Here is a 17,505-nt window from a genome sequence, read left to right on the forward strand (position 1 = left end):
GGGTGGTAATAGTGTGGACAACTTTATTTGAATGATAATCACAATATATTACTAATTCCTAAAGGTATATATAATTATTTAAAAGAAGGAACCTCTGCGTATCAGACAATAATGGAAGCTTAGTTATTCACAGGTTTGAGAGGCTGCGTAGCTATGTATTTTGTAAGCCATAGAGAAGGGCCACCAGCTGTAATGGAAGTAAAAAGGTTTATGTAAAATGTGTACATTACCTGGACTTTTCCCCACACACACTACAAATCTGTTTGCCTTTAATCATTAAAAGACAAATAATTATAAAGGTATTATTTAATTAGTTAATCAAGTTTAAAGTTAAAGGCATTAATTAATTCTTTCTGTGCCTTTCACTTGTAATTCAGGTGTAATCTTCAGCTAGAAAGCTGACAGGAGGGAACAGTGAAATGTGGCTTAAAACTCTTTGGCCAGCTGCCAATATGTTGATGTACGCAACTGGAAATGACTTCCTTGGTAGTTTTATCTGTGTCTATTAAAAAGGGAAGCAAATTGCTTTTAACTTATATCTGACTGAACAGAATTAAAATTGGTTCCCCATAAATCAGTCTCAAAATCATTATTTTAAATGTACAGAATGTATCAAACAACAGCAATTAACAGCCTTTATTGTTGCAGAACATCTAATTTAGTACCCTTTAGATGTATTAACATCAAAGAGTCCTGTGGCACCTTATAGACTAACAGACGTATTGGAGCATAAGCTTTCATGGGTGATACCCACTTCGTCGGACGAAGTGCATCCGACGAAGTGGGTATTCATCCATGAAAGCTCATGCTCCAATACGTCTGTTAGTCTATAAGGTGCCACAGGACTCTTTGCCGCTACAGATTCAGACTAACACGGCTACCCTTCTGATACTTAGATGTATTAGTAATTTGTAAAGTTCACTATCTCTTTAAACAAAACAATATATTTTACATTTACATCAAGCAAACTAGTAAGTAAAGGTAGAGAGAAAACAAACCCGAGTCACTACCCCTGTGACCTGAAAGTATGACAGGGGAGAAAGTTTAAAAAACAAACAAAAACCAGCAATAAAACCCTTTGGTGAATTAAAGTATGGAGAGAGAGAGAGAGAGAGAGAGAGAAGATGTGTGTGTGTGTGTGTGTGTGATATATACATATCGCAGCATGTTCACTGACTGCTTCATCTCCAGAAGGTTGTACGTATGCACAAGGTTAGATTGCAAGGATGAATAATACAGGAAACCACTTTACTGTACTTAAATTATACTTGTATGTATTAATTTCTCTATGATTTCAATTACATTTGTTTGTATTAACTAAACCTCAAAGTTTCTTTGTGTTTTTCAAAAATTTCATCTTCTTAATTAACTCTAAGCAGCTGTCTGAATAAAGAACCTGTTATCTGTGACAAGTGTGTGTTGCAATAATCAATCAGGCTACAGGGGAGATGTGATGTAAGGCCCAGAAGATCAAAGGACCACACTGAATAATATGCCAAACAAGAATGGATTTTTGGACAATACATGTGAAGCGGATTTCCTGGGGAAAACACTAAGGAGAGGTAAATGCTAATTCCCCACTTCTGGTAATGCAACCCCCCCTGCCTTTTGAAGCTATGCCTGGAGGGGAGGACCTTTGTCTACTGATTATCTGTCTCTGGAATCTCAAGATCAAAATGCCCAAACCGTATAAAGGAAAGACTAACCTCTTCCATGTGGGTGCGAGTTCTGAGCTAAGGCTGTTATGAAAGTGTCACCACAGAAAATAAAACCTTTGGTGGGGTTTGAAGGACTGACTCCCACCAGATCTCAAGATTAGAGTTGGGCTGATCTCTGGTATGCTTATTAGCTTGCCTGTAGGGTCTTTGATTGTTTTTAATTGGTTGTCTCTGTAATGCTTTCACCTTAAGAATAAATGTGCTTGCTTAGAAAGAACTGTGTGATAATTCATAACTGTTGGCAATTACAGCTGTTCATGGCCCCTAGAATGAAAGCAGCGTGCAGACGCTGGCCTGTTTAGGCAGTCTGGCTTGCTGGGAATATCAGAACTATGGGAACTATGCAGGCTGGAAACCCCCCGGTCATAGGAGGGAGAGAGATGTGGGTCTCTACACAAGAAAGATGACAGCTAAGGAGCAGTGAGCGTAGAGTGGCTGCCCTTGGTAGACCAGCAAGGGGAAATACACAGTGCAGTAGCCCTGAACTTGTGACACTAACCAAGACACAGAGATTAAGTGACTCCCTCCCTGTCCCCACAAACACATATCCTAAGATCATACCATGAGTAAGTGTGTCTCAAGCCTGTTTTAGATGGACTTGCCCTAAAAAGACAACTGAGAATGGTGGGGTGGATGTGAATAATAAACCAAGAAAAGCAGCCAGGAGCCAAGCTCACACTCCACTCTAATGAAGCTAATAAATCAAAGCACTGGAGGAATGTATGAACTCTTTTACTTCAGATGACTCAGCACACAGAAAGAAAAGGAGTACTTGTGGCACCTTAGAGACTAACAAATTTATTTGAGCATAGGCTTTCGTAAGGTGAATGCCACTGAATACCACTGAATGCATCCGATGAAGTGAGCTGTAGCTCACAAAAGCTTATGCTCAAATAAATTTGTTAGTCTCTAAGGTGCCACAAATCCTCCTTTTCTTTTTGCGAATACAGACTCGAAAAAATTCAGATTCGGCAACATCAAAATGTTTTGCAAGTTCGTGTTGGCTTCCCCAAATTATTGTTTAGAAAAAAAAACAAGTTGAAAAAACCCTGAAACAATTTTGTCAGCCCTTATTCTTTGTCCCCCTCTCCTGCCACACGCTATCAGCTGAGTAGCACAGGCCTGAAAAAAGTTTTAATGTCTCCTTGCTTTTTGATGCATATTATAAAGTGGGCTCCTTTCTGAATGATGCACTCCGCCGGGTGTTTACCGTCTGCTGGAAGAGTATCTGCTGGAGAGCGGGCGCGCTGAGGCCAGAGAGGAACAGCGTTTAAATCACAAGGGCAGGCCTTACCGAATGAGACACTTCGCAGTGGAGTTCACCTTGCCCAGCTTGTCAAGGAAGGAAGGGGGGCTGACAGCCGGGATGCTAAATAGGTTGGTTCACCTGTCCAGTTTCATGAGGGAAAGTGGGAAGGGGGAAGCATGGAACAAACAAACTGCATTAATCTCAAGTACTCCCACCATCCGCTCACATAGCTGTGTATAACCCCTTGAGCACCACAGCTGGTGTGCATCAGGGAGCATGACATTTTACCCTAACCTTCACTGGGCTGGGCATAAACTTGAAAGAACTCTACAATGCACAGGAGTACGGCTACACACATGGCCCTTCCGTGGTCGCACGGTGAACACCCATAGGGCTGATTTATGCTGCAGCCTGGCAGTTGATCACACATGAAAGACAGGGAATATGGGCTCCAATCAATTAACTAAAAATGGTGGCCTGGAATGAAGAGCTGAATAAAAATCGCTAGGGGTCTCATTTATACCAGCTTTACATAGATTGACCTCAGAGGCATTACTCCTCTTAGAACAGTGCGAGCAGGAGGAGAATGAGGCCCTAAGTCTGCCCTCGGATCAGCCTACTATCTTGAATACAGTCGTTAACTCAAAGCAGTACTTGGCACATACCCTCGTCCTTTTCTTTACCCACCCTTTCCTGACCATGCACTTGACTGCTTAGTCCCTACATCCCAAGCCCTAAAGTGGCTAGATGATTAAATTTGGTCTCCCCTCTGAACAAGCTGTGTGATGCATTATGGGAGTCATATGGCTCAGGTGCATCATGGGAGATGTAGTCTGGCCAGAGAGCCCAGCCCACACTAGAAAATGGGGGCAACAAGTAGCTGAACCACATCTCCTATGAGGCAATACAGCACCACTGGAAGAAGCAGTTTAATCATTTCAAGTCAATTCAACAAACCAGAGCTTGAATGTTTTCATTCAGAAATATAGAAAACTTAGCTGTGATCAAAAATGCTGAAACAAAAATGTTTCACCATTTCCAAATCGAAGAACACATGTTGAAATACCTGAATTTCCCATAGGACAGACATTCCAAGTTTTGTTCAGCTCAATTCAATATGTTTTGTGTGGACTATTTATAGAGATCCTAAGCAAACTATTTTAGAAGCCATTCTTGGAATTGGTGTCTGGGAAGCAGCTGCGATGTACTTTATCAAAAATATGTTAGTTTAGAAAAAAATTAAATAAATATAACAGTAAATGAGCATGCAGAACACAGCATTGGCATGGAAACCAGCAAGTGTTGTGTGCTCCTCTCTTCAAGTACTTTCTTTTCCTTGAGCTGCCAACTGAGATTTGAACATTACCATGATCAGAACATACAGATGTTCAGTTATCAGCAAGACCATGGCAGTGGTGGCTGAAAAATAATTGCTTAATGCTGCAATATGTATGATCTTGTCCCTATAAGGCATTATTGGAAGGGTCTGTGGAAAAGTACCCATGCGGAAGTGTATTGTTCGAGAATGCCACTGAAAACCCTCTATAATTCTGTTAAAGTGTATGGAAAACAGAGCAGCTTGCCACCCTGCGTGGGGCTATGCTGACTCTCCTGGCATATATGCTTGCATTAAATAAAAGCCTCAGGCAATTCTGATTCCTAAAACAACGAGTGGTTAATTTTCTGCCACACATCCAAAGTAAATATGCAGATAAAAGGCCCACGCAAAGCAAGAAGTGACTGAAGAGGAAGTAACTGATGGCCTTTATGTAAATAATGGTATCATAGCAGTTGGTGATTGAAAAGGCCTATTTGGTCACCGCATCCATCCCTTTGCAGAGGCAGGCTATAAGTCTATATGAAAGGGCTACTGAACTCAGCAGAAAGAGTGAAAAGTAGCTTGAAAATAATAATCCCCAAATACTAGTAGTTTGTTTTTTTTTTTTTAAAAAATCACAAGGGACTCCACATTTTCAAAATGAAAAGTTATGAGAAGGAGAAATGTGCTAGATCTCCATATCGAATCCACCTTCAGCCCATCTTTATTCTCCATGGTAGGACTGCCACTGGCCTAGGGACTATGGGCTAGATTTCTGAAGGTAGTTCAAGGAGTTAGACACCAAATTTAGCTCTCGGTAGGCCCACTGAAGTCATAAGATGAATTTGACACATCATGCTTCATGTCCCTGTTCGTTCAGCATTAGCACTTGGGAAAGCAGCTCTGTTCTCTAATTACCCTCCACATCATCTACTGCTGTAAACCAAAACTGATAGCTTTCCAGACCTTTAAAAATCGGGCCCCTAACCTTTGAAACAATCCAAATGTAGCCCTGCATGTTCCAGGGGGACTGGGGTGTCTAACTCTCTTCGGATCCTTTGAAAATCATAGCCTACATTTCTAAAGTACCTTCCATCCAGACATCTCAAAGGCTATTACACACAATAACACCACACAGAGCCCCTGTGAGTTAATGAGTATTACACCTAATGTGTTTTGATATAGTGAAGCTGGCATGGGAGGTTAAACGATTTGGCCAAGCTCACATAGATAGACATGCCTATGTCAGAGCGAGGGATAGAACCTGGACGTATCCAATCAAGCATTTCCTATCAGTGTGTCTTAATAGATTAACTCAAAGCTTTGGCAGATGATGGCAAGCAGGGCTGCACCCTGAAAGCTGCTAAGGAGATTTGGAAAGCGATACGTTTTTGTTTACAGCAACAGGCGAGGGGGAGGGTACGTAGAGAGGAGCGCTGCTTTCCCAAGTGCTAATGCTGGAATGAACAGACACATTCAACAGGATGTGTCAAATTCATGCGATGACTTCAATGGGCCTGCCCCAGAGCTCCCTTTGGCCCAGGATATTTTTCCTCTGGAGTGTTCTTCATTCACAAGAAAAAGCAGCCTGCTTGCTCCTGAAAAGAGTTGTGTTACTTTAAGAGACTAACCAGAGATGGGAGAAACTCATGATGTTTTGGGTTTCCTGAAATGTTTAGATATATAAAAATAAATAAATAAATAAATAAAGCCCAAACTTCCCCCCTGTACTGTAACCTTCCTTTCCATTTCTCCCTTACCAGGGAAATTGATTTTAAAAACCAGGCAACGAGCCCTGTTTGGATCAGGCCCTCGCATAGGCACTCAGATACAATGCTGATGCAGGGCCATATAAACATCTAACTAGTTAGCCAGATGGATTGAAAACCTCTTCAAAGCAGGTATTACCTGCATCTCCAGAGAAACATTTCATTTCTATTCCCCTGTCCCGCAAGTCCTGAGACACACCCCAGTCTACGTGCACATCGATGAGCCTGTGACAGCCTTGGCTAACAGAGCCGGGTCTTTTCGCTCAGGTAGTCAAGGCTTGTAGCACACGAGGTCCTGGGTCAATCCAACCTCCATACAACCCACTACTGCTGCCCCGCCGAGGAGCGCGGAGTCAGTTACTTCTCCTGGAGATTTTGAGACGACAGTAAAGAACGGTCCTGTGCATAAACAAGGTCTCTCTCTCGTTCAGTTCTCTTTGGTATGAAAAGAGTAGCCTTAGATCCGTGTTACTGCACTGCGAACATTTAATCAAAGACACTTTATGGCGCCTGTCTCACATTGCAGTGCTTATTTATCTATTCACTGCAGATACCATCCCCCAAGCAGCACTTAGAATCATAGAATATCAGGGTTGGAAGGGATCTCAGGAGGTCATCTAGTCCAACTCCCTGCTCAAAGCAGGACCAATCCCCAATTTTTGGCCCCAGATCCCTAAATGCCCCCCTCAAGGATTGAACTCACAACTCTGGGTTTAGCAGGCCAATACTCAAACCGCTGAGCTATCCCTCCCCCACTTGTTACAGGGAAGCCTCCATTTACAGTGTCTTATGCCAGAATCACCACTTAGTATCAAGGATGAAATGTCAGTGGTGAACCATCATGCCACACCATTAATAGATTTTTAAGGCCAGAAGGGACCACTGTGGTCACCTAGTCTGAACTCCTGCATAATAGAGGTCAGGGAACCTCACCCAGTAATTTCTGCATCCAGCCCATAACGTCTGGTTGAGCTATAGTACAGCTAATAGAAAGATAGAGTCTGCAAGTGCTGGAGAAGCCACATCATCACTAGATAAGCTGTTCCAAAGATGAATGACCTTCACTGTTGGGTTCTGAGTTGAATCCAGAACTAGAAAGACAAGGAAGGGGGGAGCTGTTTACGCTTGGATCAGCTGTGGAGAACACGAGTTTCAGCCTGGTAAATATCCTTTTTTCTCCTTCATGAATTTCCTTTTCAGAGCCCCCACCACCTGTCAATTTCACCAGCGTTAACTTCATTTCCCCCATTTCAGAAAAGTTAAAAATATTGAAATACAAAATGAAGTTAACCTCAGATCTCTTTACAGACCAAACAGAGAACACACTTCACTGTGAAAGCAAAAGGAATCAGACAACGGATCTTAACTGCAGTGACTGTTTATAGAGGGGATGGTATAAGACTGCCTACAATGGCACTTGTCCCATCCGTGACTGCTACTAGAAAATATCTCCAGTGGCCAGATATGGGACACCAGCTGGGGAGAACTCTGTGTTACTACAGAGAATTCTTTCCCAGTTGTCTGGCTGGTGGGTCTTGTCCACATGCTCAGGGCTAACTGATCGCCATATTTGGGGTCAGGAAGGAATTTTCCTCCAGGTCAGGTTGACTGAGACTCTGGGGGCATGGGGGATTTCACCTTCCTCTGCAGCATGTAGAATGAGTCACTTGATGGAATGAACTAGAATAAATGATGAATTCTCTGTACCTTGAAGTCTTTAAATGATTAATTGAGGACGTCAGTAACACAGACACCGGTTATGGGCCTATTACAAGAGTAGGTGGGTGAGATTTTGTGGCTTGCGATGTGCAGGAGGTCAGACTAGATAATCATGATGGATCCTTCTGGCTTTAAAGTCTATGAGTCTAATGCAAGACTATGAGAACGCAATACCAGTGTAAGAAGTTCAACCTGAGGATGACTGTTGAAGAGACCCAGTGCAGTAAGTAACCTCCTGCCATTTCTCTTCTGAGGCTTGTGGTCAATCCCTAGTTCTGGACATGGATAAATTCTGCTCAGTTACACTGGTTTAAATCGGGAGTAACATCATTGACAGGAGCAGATTTACATGAAGGGACTCAGTGGAATTTGCCTTAATCTCTGCAAATTCATAGATCCTTCTTGAACGGATAATAATGGCCAGTGTATTGATATATGAAATAAGCTAACAGGAGGACAGGAGATTCACCTCTCTCTGGAGTATGGAGAGGACCAAATATCCAATTATCTCTTATTTTAATTTATAGTGAGGCTTTTCTGTGGTGCTCCCCACCATACCATGTTTAGCTTGCAATTAAGCACTTCACATGATTTGCTTTGCCCTCACAACACCCCTGGAAGTAGGGATGTATTATTATCCCCATTTCAGAGTCGGGAAATGGAGGAGTTAAGTCACTTGCCTCAGGTTGTACAGGAGTCAGTGGCAGAGCTTTACCTCCTGATGAGTTCACCAGTGGTGCTCAACACAATCAACTTCCTGTAACTACTGGTGGCCCTGGATTATTGCTGGACATAGGTCCTTCCTGTCTTTTTCTTTGTGTCTCATGTGATAAAACAGAGCAATGGGGATAGTAAAATAGCAGAATCCTCTCCCTCTGAGAAGCCTGATGAAAAGATGCAAGGAACAGAAGAGTCCCATATACCTTACCCCAGCCTATCAAGGTGAAACCCCACAGGTATTTGGTATCCGAAAAGAAAGCCACGAAGATTAGGCTGTGCAGGTAGAGGCCTTCAACCAGGATCCAGTAGTAGTTGGTGGCTAAGAAGTAAATAAACATCAAAACCGCAATCTTGCACCCCACCTGTCAAGGAACCCAAACAGAAAGATAATGGGTTACCATTCCTGGATACAGCAACCATCCAAGAACTGCATCTGTAATTTTCACTCCATGCATCTGAAGAAGTGGGGTTTTTTACCCATGAAAGCTTATGTCCAAATAAATCTGTTCGTCTTTAATGTGCCACCAGACTCCTCGTTGTTTTTGTGAATACAGACTAACATGGCTACCCCCAAAACTTGACATTATGCTACTAAACCCATTGCACATGGCTCCTATTCTGACAACTTTAACATGTCTTATTTACAGAGATAGGAACAGGTAGCAAGGCCATCCTTAGCACAGTGTCAAGTCTTTGTGTAAAATCAACAGTTCTCCTTGCTTTGTAAGGACCATTTGTGGATGAATTAGTGCTTGTGAAAGTGGAGAACTAACAGCTTTTCTTTGAGACAGCTAGAGAGAGGGCGAGTGCTGTAAAAGCTTCCCACACCCCCGCTGCTCTGCTAAGGCAGCTTCATTGTGACCTGCTAATGCAGTCCTGCATCTGACTCGAGCAGAAAATGACAAGTGGGTCAGATTTTGCAAGGAGGACAGCCAGGGTGACCTGAACAAATAAGCAAAAGTGAGTCAGTCTCATCCCCATTAACAAAGAGAAAGATTCACAATAGAAACAAGTAGACAAGTATTGAAATCTGGGGAACAATTTTCAAAGGTGCTTAAGTCAGAGGTTCTCAACCAGGTGTACGTAAACCCCTGGGGGTAGGCAGGTCTCCCAGGGAGTACATTAACTCATCTAGATATTTGCCTAGTTTTACAACAGGCTACATAAAAAGCATTAGCAAAGTCAGTACAATGTAAAATTTCATGGAGACAGTGACTTGTTTAATACTGCTCTACATACTATACACTGAAATGTAAGTACAATATTTATATTCCAATTCATTTGTTTTATAATTAGATGGTAAAAATGAGAAAGTGTGCTGTGACACTTCTGTATTTTTAGGTCTGATTTTGTAAGTTTTTAAGTGAGGTAAAACTTGGGGACATGCAAAACAAATCAGAGTCCTGAAAGGGGTACAGAAGTCTGGAAAGGTTGAGAGCCACTGGCTTGAGTGACTTAGGAATCCAAGTCCCATATTTAAAAGTGTCAAGCACTTAAGTGAGGATCTTAAAGGTATTTAGGCACCTAAAGATGAAGATAGGGGCCTAGTGGGATTTTCAGACATGCCTAGGCACCTAATTCCCATTGGCGCCTATGCACTTCTGAAAATCCCACCAGGCATCTATCTTCACCTTTCAGCCCCTAAATACCTTTAAAAATCTGGCCCTAGGAGCCAGAGCCTCACAGGCCCCCAACTTCCATTGACATCAATACCTTTGAGGATCTGGGCCTCAGGAGCTTAAGTTACTTTAAGAAAATGAGACTTTGGCCCATTGCATACTGAATTTTCAAGAGCCTGATCCTCAGGATCAGCCTGATATTTTATACTGATTCACCACAGTAATACCTCACCCCTCTGGAAGGAATACAGATTGTCCTAAAAGGGGCATAACAACTCAGAGAACAGTTAACTAGCAGGCTGACTGTTTTCCCAGAGGGTCAGTGCTTACGTATTGTGACTTGTCAATTGCAGGTGCCACTACAGTGCTCTGGAGGTCACTCATCAGCAGCGAGTCCAGCTCTTTGACTCCTCTGTGCGTATGCACAACTTTGTCCTTGATAAAGATGCTGGCAGCTCTTAGCATGAAAGAGACAAAGAGATGCATGTGGATGCAATTCCTGGTGCAGTGCAGCCTCCTGTGGGACGAAAAGGATAATTTAGGTTTCAGAGGAACAGCCGTGTTAGTCTGTATTCGCAAAAAGAAAAGGAGGACTTGTGGCACCTTAGAGACCAACCAAATAAATTGGTTAGTCTCTAAGGTGCCACAAGTACTCCTTTTCTTTAAGGATAATTTAGAAGAGGTTATTGAATTCAGCCAGCAAAAGGGCAAAATTTTGCAGTAGGCTCTGGGATAATCTATGGCCAAGCTCAGCAAGTTCAATACTTCCACATCCCTCGACTTAGGGTACGTCTACACTACCCGCCGCATCGGCGGGTAGTGATCGATCTATAGGGGATCGATTTATCACATCTAGTGTAGACGTGATAAATCGATCCCTGATCACTCTGCCGTCGACTCCTGTACTCCACCGCAGCGAGAGGCAGAAGCGGAGTCGACGGGGGAGCAGCGGCAGTCGACCCCTCGCCGTGAGGACACGAGGACACTTTAGCTACACTATTCTCGTAGCTGAAGTTGCGTATCTCAGGTCGACCCCCCCACTAGTGTAGACCAGGCCTTAGTCACTATTTCATACTTTAAGGACTCTTATATTTTTCTTAGGAAGGTCAAAAATACAAAATAAAAGGGCATGATTACTTAGTGATGACAGTTACCGACAATATTTTTGCTGAACTTTCCTATCGTAAGATAAGGCTTAAAATGCAACACCTCACATGAGCAAATATTTACAAGTCTCAACTGTTGACAGTCTGCAGCTTGTTGTTAGTAAACTGAATATAAAGCTTGCCAGATGCCACCCTGACAGCAATAGAAACTAATTGGGCTGAATCGTACAACCACTTACTCAAACATTGTGCACTGTACAGTGAATAATGCTACTGAAGGGGGAAGTTCATGGTATTATGCACTATGCTTGGTAATAAGAGTTTGCAGTACAGCATCCTTAAATTACATAGGCTCCAACTCAGGAAAGCATCTCTATTCAGGACAGCCCTCCAGCAAATGCTTAACATCAAGCATGTGCTTAAGTCCCGTTTGTGATGCTGGCAGACCAGGTGCCAGCTCATGCCAGAGCCCCAGGCCTATTCATTGTCTATTTGTGTGGATCAAAGTGATTATTAAATGTATAAGAGTGTATTTGGTGTTTAAACGTCATGAAAACTAGTGGGATGTTACTTGCATTGTTTTCACTTATCTGTATCCTGCTATAATGCAGTAGCAAACATTTCCATTTTGTGTACCCCCGTAACTAAATAACCCACCAAACAAGCCCTAAAACGCAAAGGAGGCTTTGTGGAATGCAAATGAGGAACTTGAACAGAAAAGTGCTAATTTCAAAGCAAGTGGTCATTATGTATGATGACCGGAGGTCAAAGACTCTAAATACCTTCCTCACTCATCAAAGGAAAAACCCACCTGGGTAGTGACATTGTCAGCTTGTTTTCTGTGAGAAGAAGCTATAAGTATGGATTCAGAGAAAGATCCTTCATCTCTGGACTGTTTGGACTCTTACAGGGAGGTGTACCAGATACAAAGCCGAGGTGCCCAAAGACAATCTGGGTACCCTGAGAAGACTTTTGGGAAACCGGCAGTTTATGACATCACTGCCACTATTTGGAATTACAAACTGTGATTCATTTGTGCATATATTTTATCTGCTTTAACCTCTCAATAACTCTCATTTCCTTTTCTTAGCTAATAAGCATTTAGTTAGTTTACTATAGAATTGGCTACCAGCGTTGTCTTTGGTGTAAGATCTAGAGTAAAATTGATCTAGGGTAACTGATTGGTCTCTTGAGACTGGGAGCAACCAGATGTGACGTGATTTTCGGTTTAAGTGACCATTATCACAAAGCCCAGTTTGTCTGGGTGGCAAGATAGATTGGAGAGTCTAAGCCCTGGTCTGCACTGGGGTGGGGGGTGGGGGGAATCTATCTAAGTTACGCAACTTCAGCTACGTGAATAATGTAGCTGAAGTCGACATACTTAGACCTACTCAACGAGGTGTCTTCACTATGGTGAGTCGACTGCTGCTGCTCCCCTGTTGACTCGCCTGCACCTCTCGCGGCGGTGGAGTACAGGAGTCGACGGGAGAGTGCTCGGGGGTCAATTTATCATGTCTAGACTAGATGCAATAAATCGACCCCCGCTGGATTGATCACTGCCCGCCGATCTGGCAGGTAGCGTAGACAGACCCTAAGGGGACTGTCTGTGACTCCATGGTAGGACTGGTATAGTAATCCAGGAGTTCACATTTGTTACTGGGTTGGTGAAATCTAATTATAGAACCCACTACCAGTTTGGGGTGTCTACCCTGTTTTCTGACAGTCTGCCTTGAGGTTGGCACTCAGAGCTGTGAGCCACTCCAGACAGTATGACACCATTGACTGCATAGATTCACATATTTTAAGGCCAGAAGACTACCAGTGATGGAAAAATCCACAATGTCCCTAGGTAAGTTGTTTCAGCGGTTAATTGACCTTAATGTAAAAATACACATCGTGTTTCTAGTCTGAAGCTGTCTAGCTTCAGTTTCCAGTCCGTGGGTCCTGTTAAGCCTTTGTCTGATAGATCAAAGAACTGTCTACCATCAGAATTCTTTCCCCCTTGTAGACCATGATCAAGTCACCTTTTAACCCGCTCTTTAATAAACAAAACAGATGGAGTCTCTTTACTCTCTCACTATAAGGCACATTCTCCAGACCCTGTAGTTCTTTTCTGAACCCTTTCTGATTTTTCAGCATCCTTTTTGAAGTATGGACACCTGAACCAGACAGTAATAGTCTCATTAATGCTATATACAAAGATAATACCACCTCCCCATTCTGACCTGATATTTCCCTGCTTATGTGGATCACATTTACTCAGCATCTACCAACTCACACTCGGAGCTCACACTCAGTTGGTTATCTACCATTTCCTTTACAGAGTGACTGCGTTCTTATTGACTTAAGTAGGCCTTAAGCACATGAATGTGCCTAAGAGCTCTCCTGAACGGAAATGGCCTGAAGCACATAAGTATTTTTCTGAATCTGATTCTAGCAGACATCAAACTTCTTGCTGCTTGCAATAGCTTCTTCTACCCACACCCTTGCAACTAAAACTATATAAACATTTCTTCCAAGATTAAACCTTGTTCACATGCTATGGAAAAGAAGTTGGAAGAATGTGTGTAACTGCCCCACCTGGAGATGCCTGCCCTAATGCATAATATTAACTAGTTAGCAATCACTCAAACTCCCTAAGGTCCTTTCCCAGAATGCACTGGGTTTTATGCTGATGACTCAGTAAGGCAGGCAATCATTATTATCTATTTTTAAAGCCATAATAAAAACTCAGACAAAATTGCCAGAAACACCAACAAGTGCAAATGCTGACAATGAAAAAACTGCATAGTCTTACTGCGGTAATCCTCATCCTCCTCGCTCCTTTCCCTTCCTACTGTTTGCCCCCATCGTTTTTGTCTGTCACAGGTCAGGTTTGCATTGGGACTGTGACCATGCATCCCTAGGAGGCATGGCCCAGAACTTGCAGCCCAGGAGGGTGCGGTGTCAAGGGACTGTCTACATTACAGCAGCCTCCCTAGGCCGACCTATGGGTCACAGCACTGCTCTTAATGGCTGCAATGCTACTTGCATTCCCTGGCATTCCTCTCCCACACCTAGCATGCGCCCTACACCAAGATTCGTGAGGAGGTTCTCCACTCTATGGCTGTCTTCTGCAGTGCCTGTACCAGAAGAAATCTTCCAGAGCCAAAAACAGGGCTTTCAGAGCTCCTCTGCAGCCTTTTTACACAGCATAAAGGGGCCAGAGCAGAAGCGAGGATCTCACTGTTTTTCCATGTCTTCCATGAAATGCCTAACACGCTGCTGGAGACCTTAATATGAGGAATAGTCATGGAAAACTTGGCATGCAGTCTTTAGAGTTTGTTTCTTCTTTGGTTATTTCAAAAGAGAGCATTAGAGTGAGCATTCAACTCCTAAAGTGTTGGCAACTGACCACAGCAATATTCCTAGCAATAACTCAAGCGGATAATTCCACATGCCAGCAATCCTATTGTTTCAGTTGTGAAATAAGCCATTAAGCCTCAAAAACAGACTATAGGATAATCCACTCTGATCTTTCTGTGCCTCACTGTGCTGTCATCTTTAACTGTTCTGGAGACTGATACAATGTCTCTTGCTGCTTGCAATTTTTACATGGCCATGGGAAATTATTTTCCCTTGAAATGTTTTAACGTGTTCTTCATCTGATCAAAGCTTTACACAATGGGTAGCCATTGAAAATTACTCCATGCAATGCACAATATTTACTGTCAGCACTGCAGACAGGAATATAAAAAAGCATCAAGAGATTGGACAGTCCTGTGTGAATAAGGAATATAAGATTATCTCTTGTAGAGATGATGGTGCAAAAAGGGGACAGAGCAGCTGGAACTATGAATTGCTCACCTGAAGTAGCCGATGATGAAAACAGCCACTGCCAGGGAACTGAAGGACATAGAATATCCAACAGTATACATAATGTAGAGACGTTCAAAGAATTCCCTCTGGAAAAGAAAACAAGACCATTTCCACTTTATTTTCTTCATCTGTGTGTACAAAGTCTCCAATAATCCAGTTTACCAGTTTCTGACATCAGTGGATTTACACCAGGGATGAACCTGTTGTACTGCCATCCCAAAGAATTCAAGATTCATCAGTCTACACTGGAAAAAAATAAATCACAAGAGTACTAAAAGGAAGAACTTGGGTTCATATATTTGCCTTCTGGTGTTGTACTCCTTAGGGGGTCACTTTTAAAACTTTATTCCACAACCATGGAAACTAACATTTATTTTTATAAAGAAAGATGAGATCATGTAACATGATTCTTGGAGCTGCAGATTTGAAGAAACACACTAACCATCATTCAAAAGCACAAGAGCAGGCAATATTGGCAATATTGGCATTTTGTCTGTTGTCAGTTCCCGCCACTAGCTTTGGTGGGAGGGAGGGAATAATTGGGCACACTTCTCTTGCCCTGGTATCTGCTCAGCTCCATTGACTTCTACATTGGAGGGGGTGGAGCCAAGGCTCTGATTCCTCCTCCTCCCTCTCAGCTCAGCTGCTGATGGCGTTTTAGAATATGTTTGCCCATTGCCCTGAAGAGGGCTGCTGTGTGACAGCTTGCTGAGAGTCTAGCATGAATACATCACACAGCTCAATATTAAAAGGAAGAAAGACGTAGCCTATTTAGACCCGGATCCAAGCACACAGCCCTGGGACATGAATTTTGGATCCAAGAATCTGGAGTTAGTCCACCCCTGCCTAAAGCAGATACCATGCCGACTGATGACAATGGAAATTGCAGCTCTTCTGCTATGGATGAATTTAGCCCTCACAACCACATTAAACACAGCGAGGCACACTTGAGAGGGGAAAGTGCCTTCAGTTCATAGCTTCAATGTCTGCAGTTCCTTGACGTCTATGTTGTTTTAAATAAGACTCTTCCTCATTTTATGACTTAAAAACCATTGTGTAAATAATAAACGCTCAATGGGACTGATGCACCATTATTAAGTTAGGACAACAATGTGCATGTCATTCATATTTCCATTTGTTTCTGTATAGAACCATCAAGGAATGAAAAGTGCGTACAATTTCAGGATTTGTTCCTCCCATCCAAACTCTCATGCTCTATGATTGCATTGGGAAAACACCCCCATACCTTCCCCGGGCTGATTTCTGGCTGTAAGTAGCGAAGGCAGTCAGAGTAATTGGCCCACGTTCGGTTCAAACCCTGCACAAGGTCCCATGTTCCATTAGGGCTACAGTGTCTGAAAGCCACCCCTGCATGGAGGAAATAAGTCTTGGTTAGTCTACGCAGGTCCTTTGCACCACCTGGCTTTTTATTTGCTTCAGATAAATCCGATGAGAACAAGAAGACCAGTGGTACCTTTGTGATTGAAGTCATATATATAAGGAGGGCATGGGACAGCCATCTTTTTTCCCAGTGAGCCCCTGGGCCAGCATATTAGTCCATCCCATTCTGGAAAGCAGTTACCCTCTGCACACAATAGAAGGAAGACATAGAAAGAAGAAATGAAAAGTGTGAGACAAGCCTCTATGCCACTTATGTTTTTACCGTTTCGCCTAAATACCTGTGCCCAAATTAAGTAACAGAGATTTAAAAGTATCTTGCAATTTAGGTACCTAAGGATTAAAGTGTTAAATTTCTTCCCAAATAACACAATTGAAAATGAACTAGTGACATCTAGCTTATACCCCCAAAACAATATCAGTTTCTTTAAAAAAATAAAATCAACCTCTAAATATTTTTAAAACCCAATTCTTAGACTCTCTGGAGATGCAGCCAGTTCCGCACTTCCATAGAACTCTTCATCTCTGACTCTCAACCCACTTAATTTACACCATCCACCTACCTTAACTCTGCCCTCCAACATTTGCAAAATATGTCAAATTTATTGGAAATTCATGGTCCCCCATGAATAAGAAATAGGAGATCGTATACTGCTAGGAAATTGTTATTTTGACTGTTGCACACATTTTTGCTGATTCTAGGAGCTGTGGTAGGATAGGTATATCAAGGTATGTCTGTGAACCTCCTAAATTGTCTAATTTCTGACTGCTCAAATTAAGACTGATTCCAAAGCGGAGTCCTGCTGCCAGGACAATTATCGGTGTAATAAAGTGAGGTCTATGTGGTGAAGCTACACTGGAGTCTGTCACCATTTGACTCCACAATAATGCAATGTGCAAATCTCCTAGCGGAAGCAGTGATAACTTACTCCTTGTGCTTGCTTGCCCCACAGAGAGGGATATAGGACACAAGTACCAAGGGGACAGAGAAGAAGGATGGTCCAGTGGTTATACTGCTAGCCTAGAACTTG

The 17,505-nt window shown here is 42.7% G+C and overlaps 1 protein-coding gene across 3 annotated transcripts in view; it reads right to left on the minus strand.

Moving 5' to 3' along the window:
* Nucleotides 1–17,505, minus strand: part of PTH2R (parathyroid hormone 2 receptor) — a 101,459-nt gene that overhangs the window by 39,819 nt on the left and 44,135 nt on the right. For all 3 annotated transcript variants that reach the window (XM_048869919.2, XM_048869918.2, XM_048869920.2), the window contains 5 exons: nucleotides 16,551–16,661; nucleotides 16,323–16,444; nucleotides 15,065–15,162; nucleotides 10,443–10,629; nucleotides 8,702–8,855 (listed from right to left, as the gene is read on the minus strand). In XM_048869919.2, the coding sequence (XP_048725876.2) occupies nucleotides 8,702–8,855; nucleotides 10,443–10,629; nucleotides 15,065–15,162; nucleotides 16,323–16,444; nucleotides 16,551–16,661 (672 nt within the window). The remainder of the gene's footprint in view (nucleotides 1–8,701; nucleotides 8,856–10,442; nucleotides 10,630–15,064; nucleotides 15,163–16,322; nucleotides 16,445–16,550; nucleotides 16,662–17,505) is intronic.

The sequence above is a fragment of the Caretta caretta genome, chromosome 11, assembly GCF_965140235.1.
Source record: "Caretta caretta isolate rCarCar2 chromosome 11, rCarCar1.hap1, whole genome shotgun sequence".
In the NCBI taxonomy this organism is placed as follows: Eukaryota; Metazoa; Chordata; order Testudines; family Cheloniidae; genus Caretta; species Caretta caretta.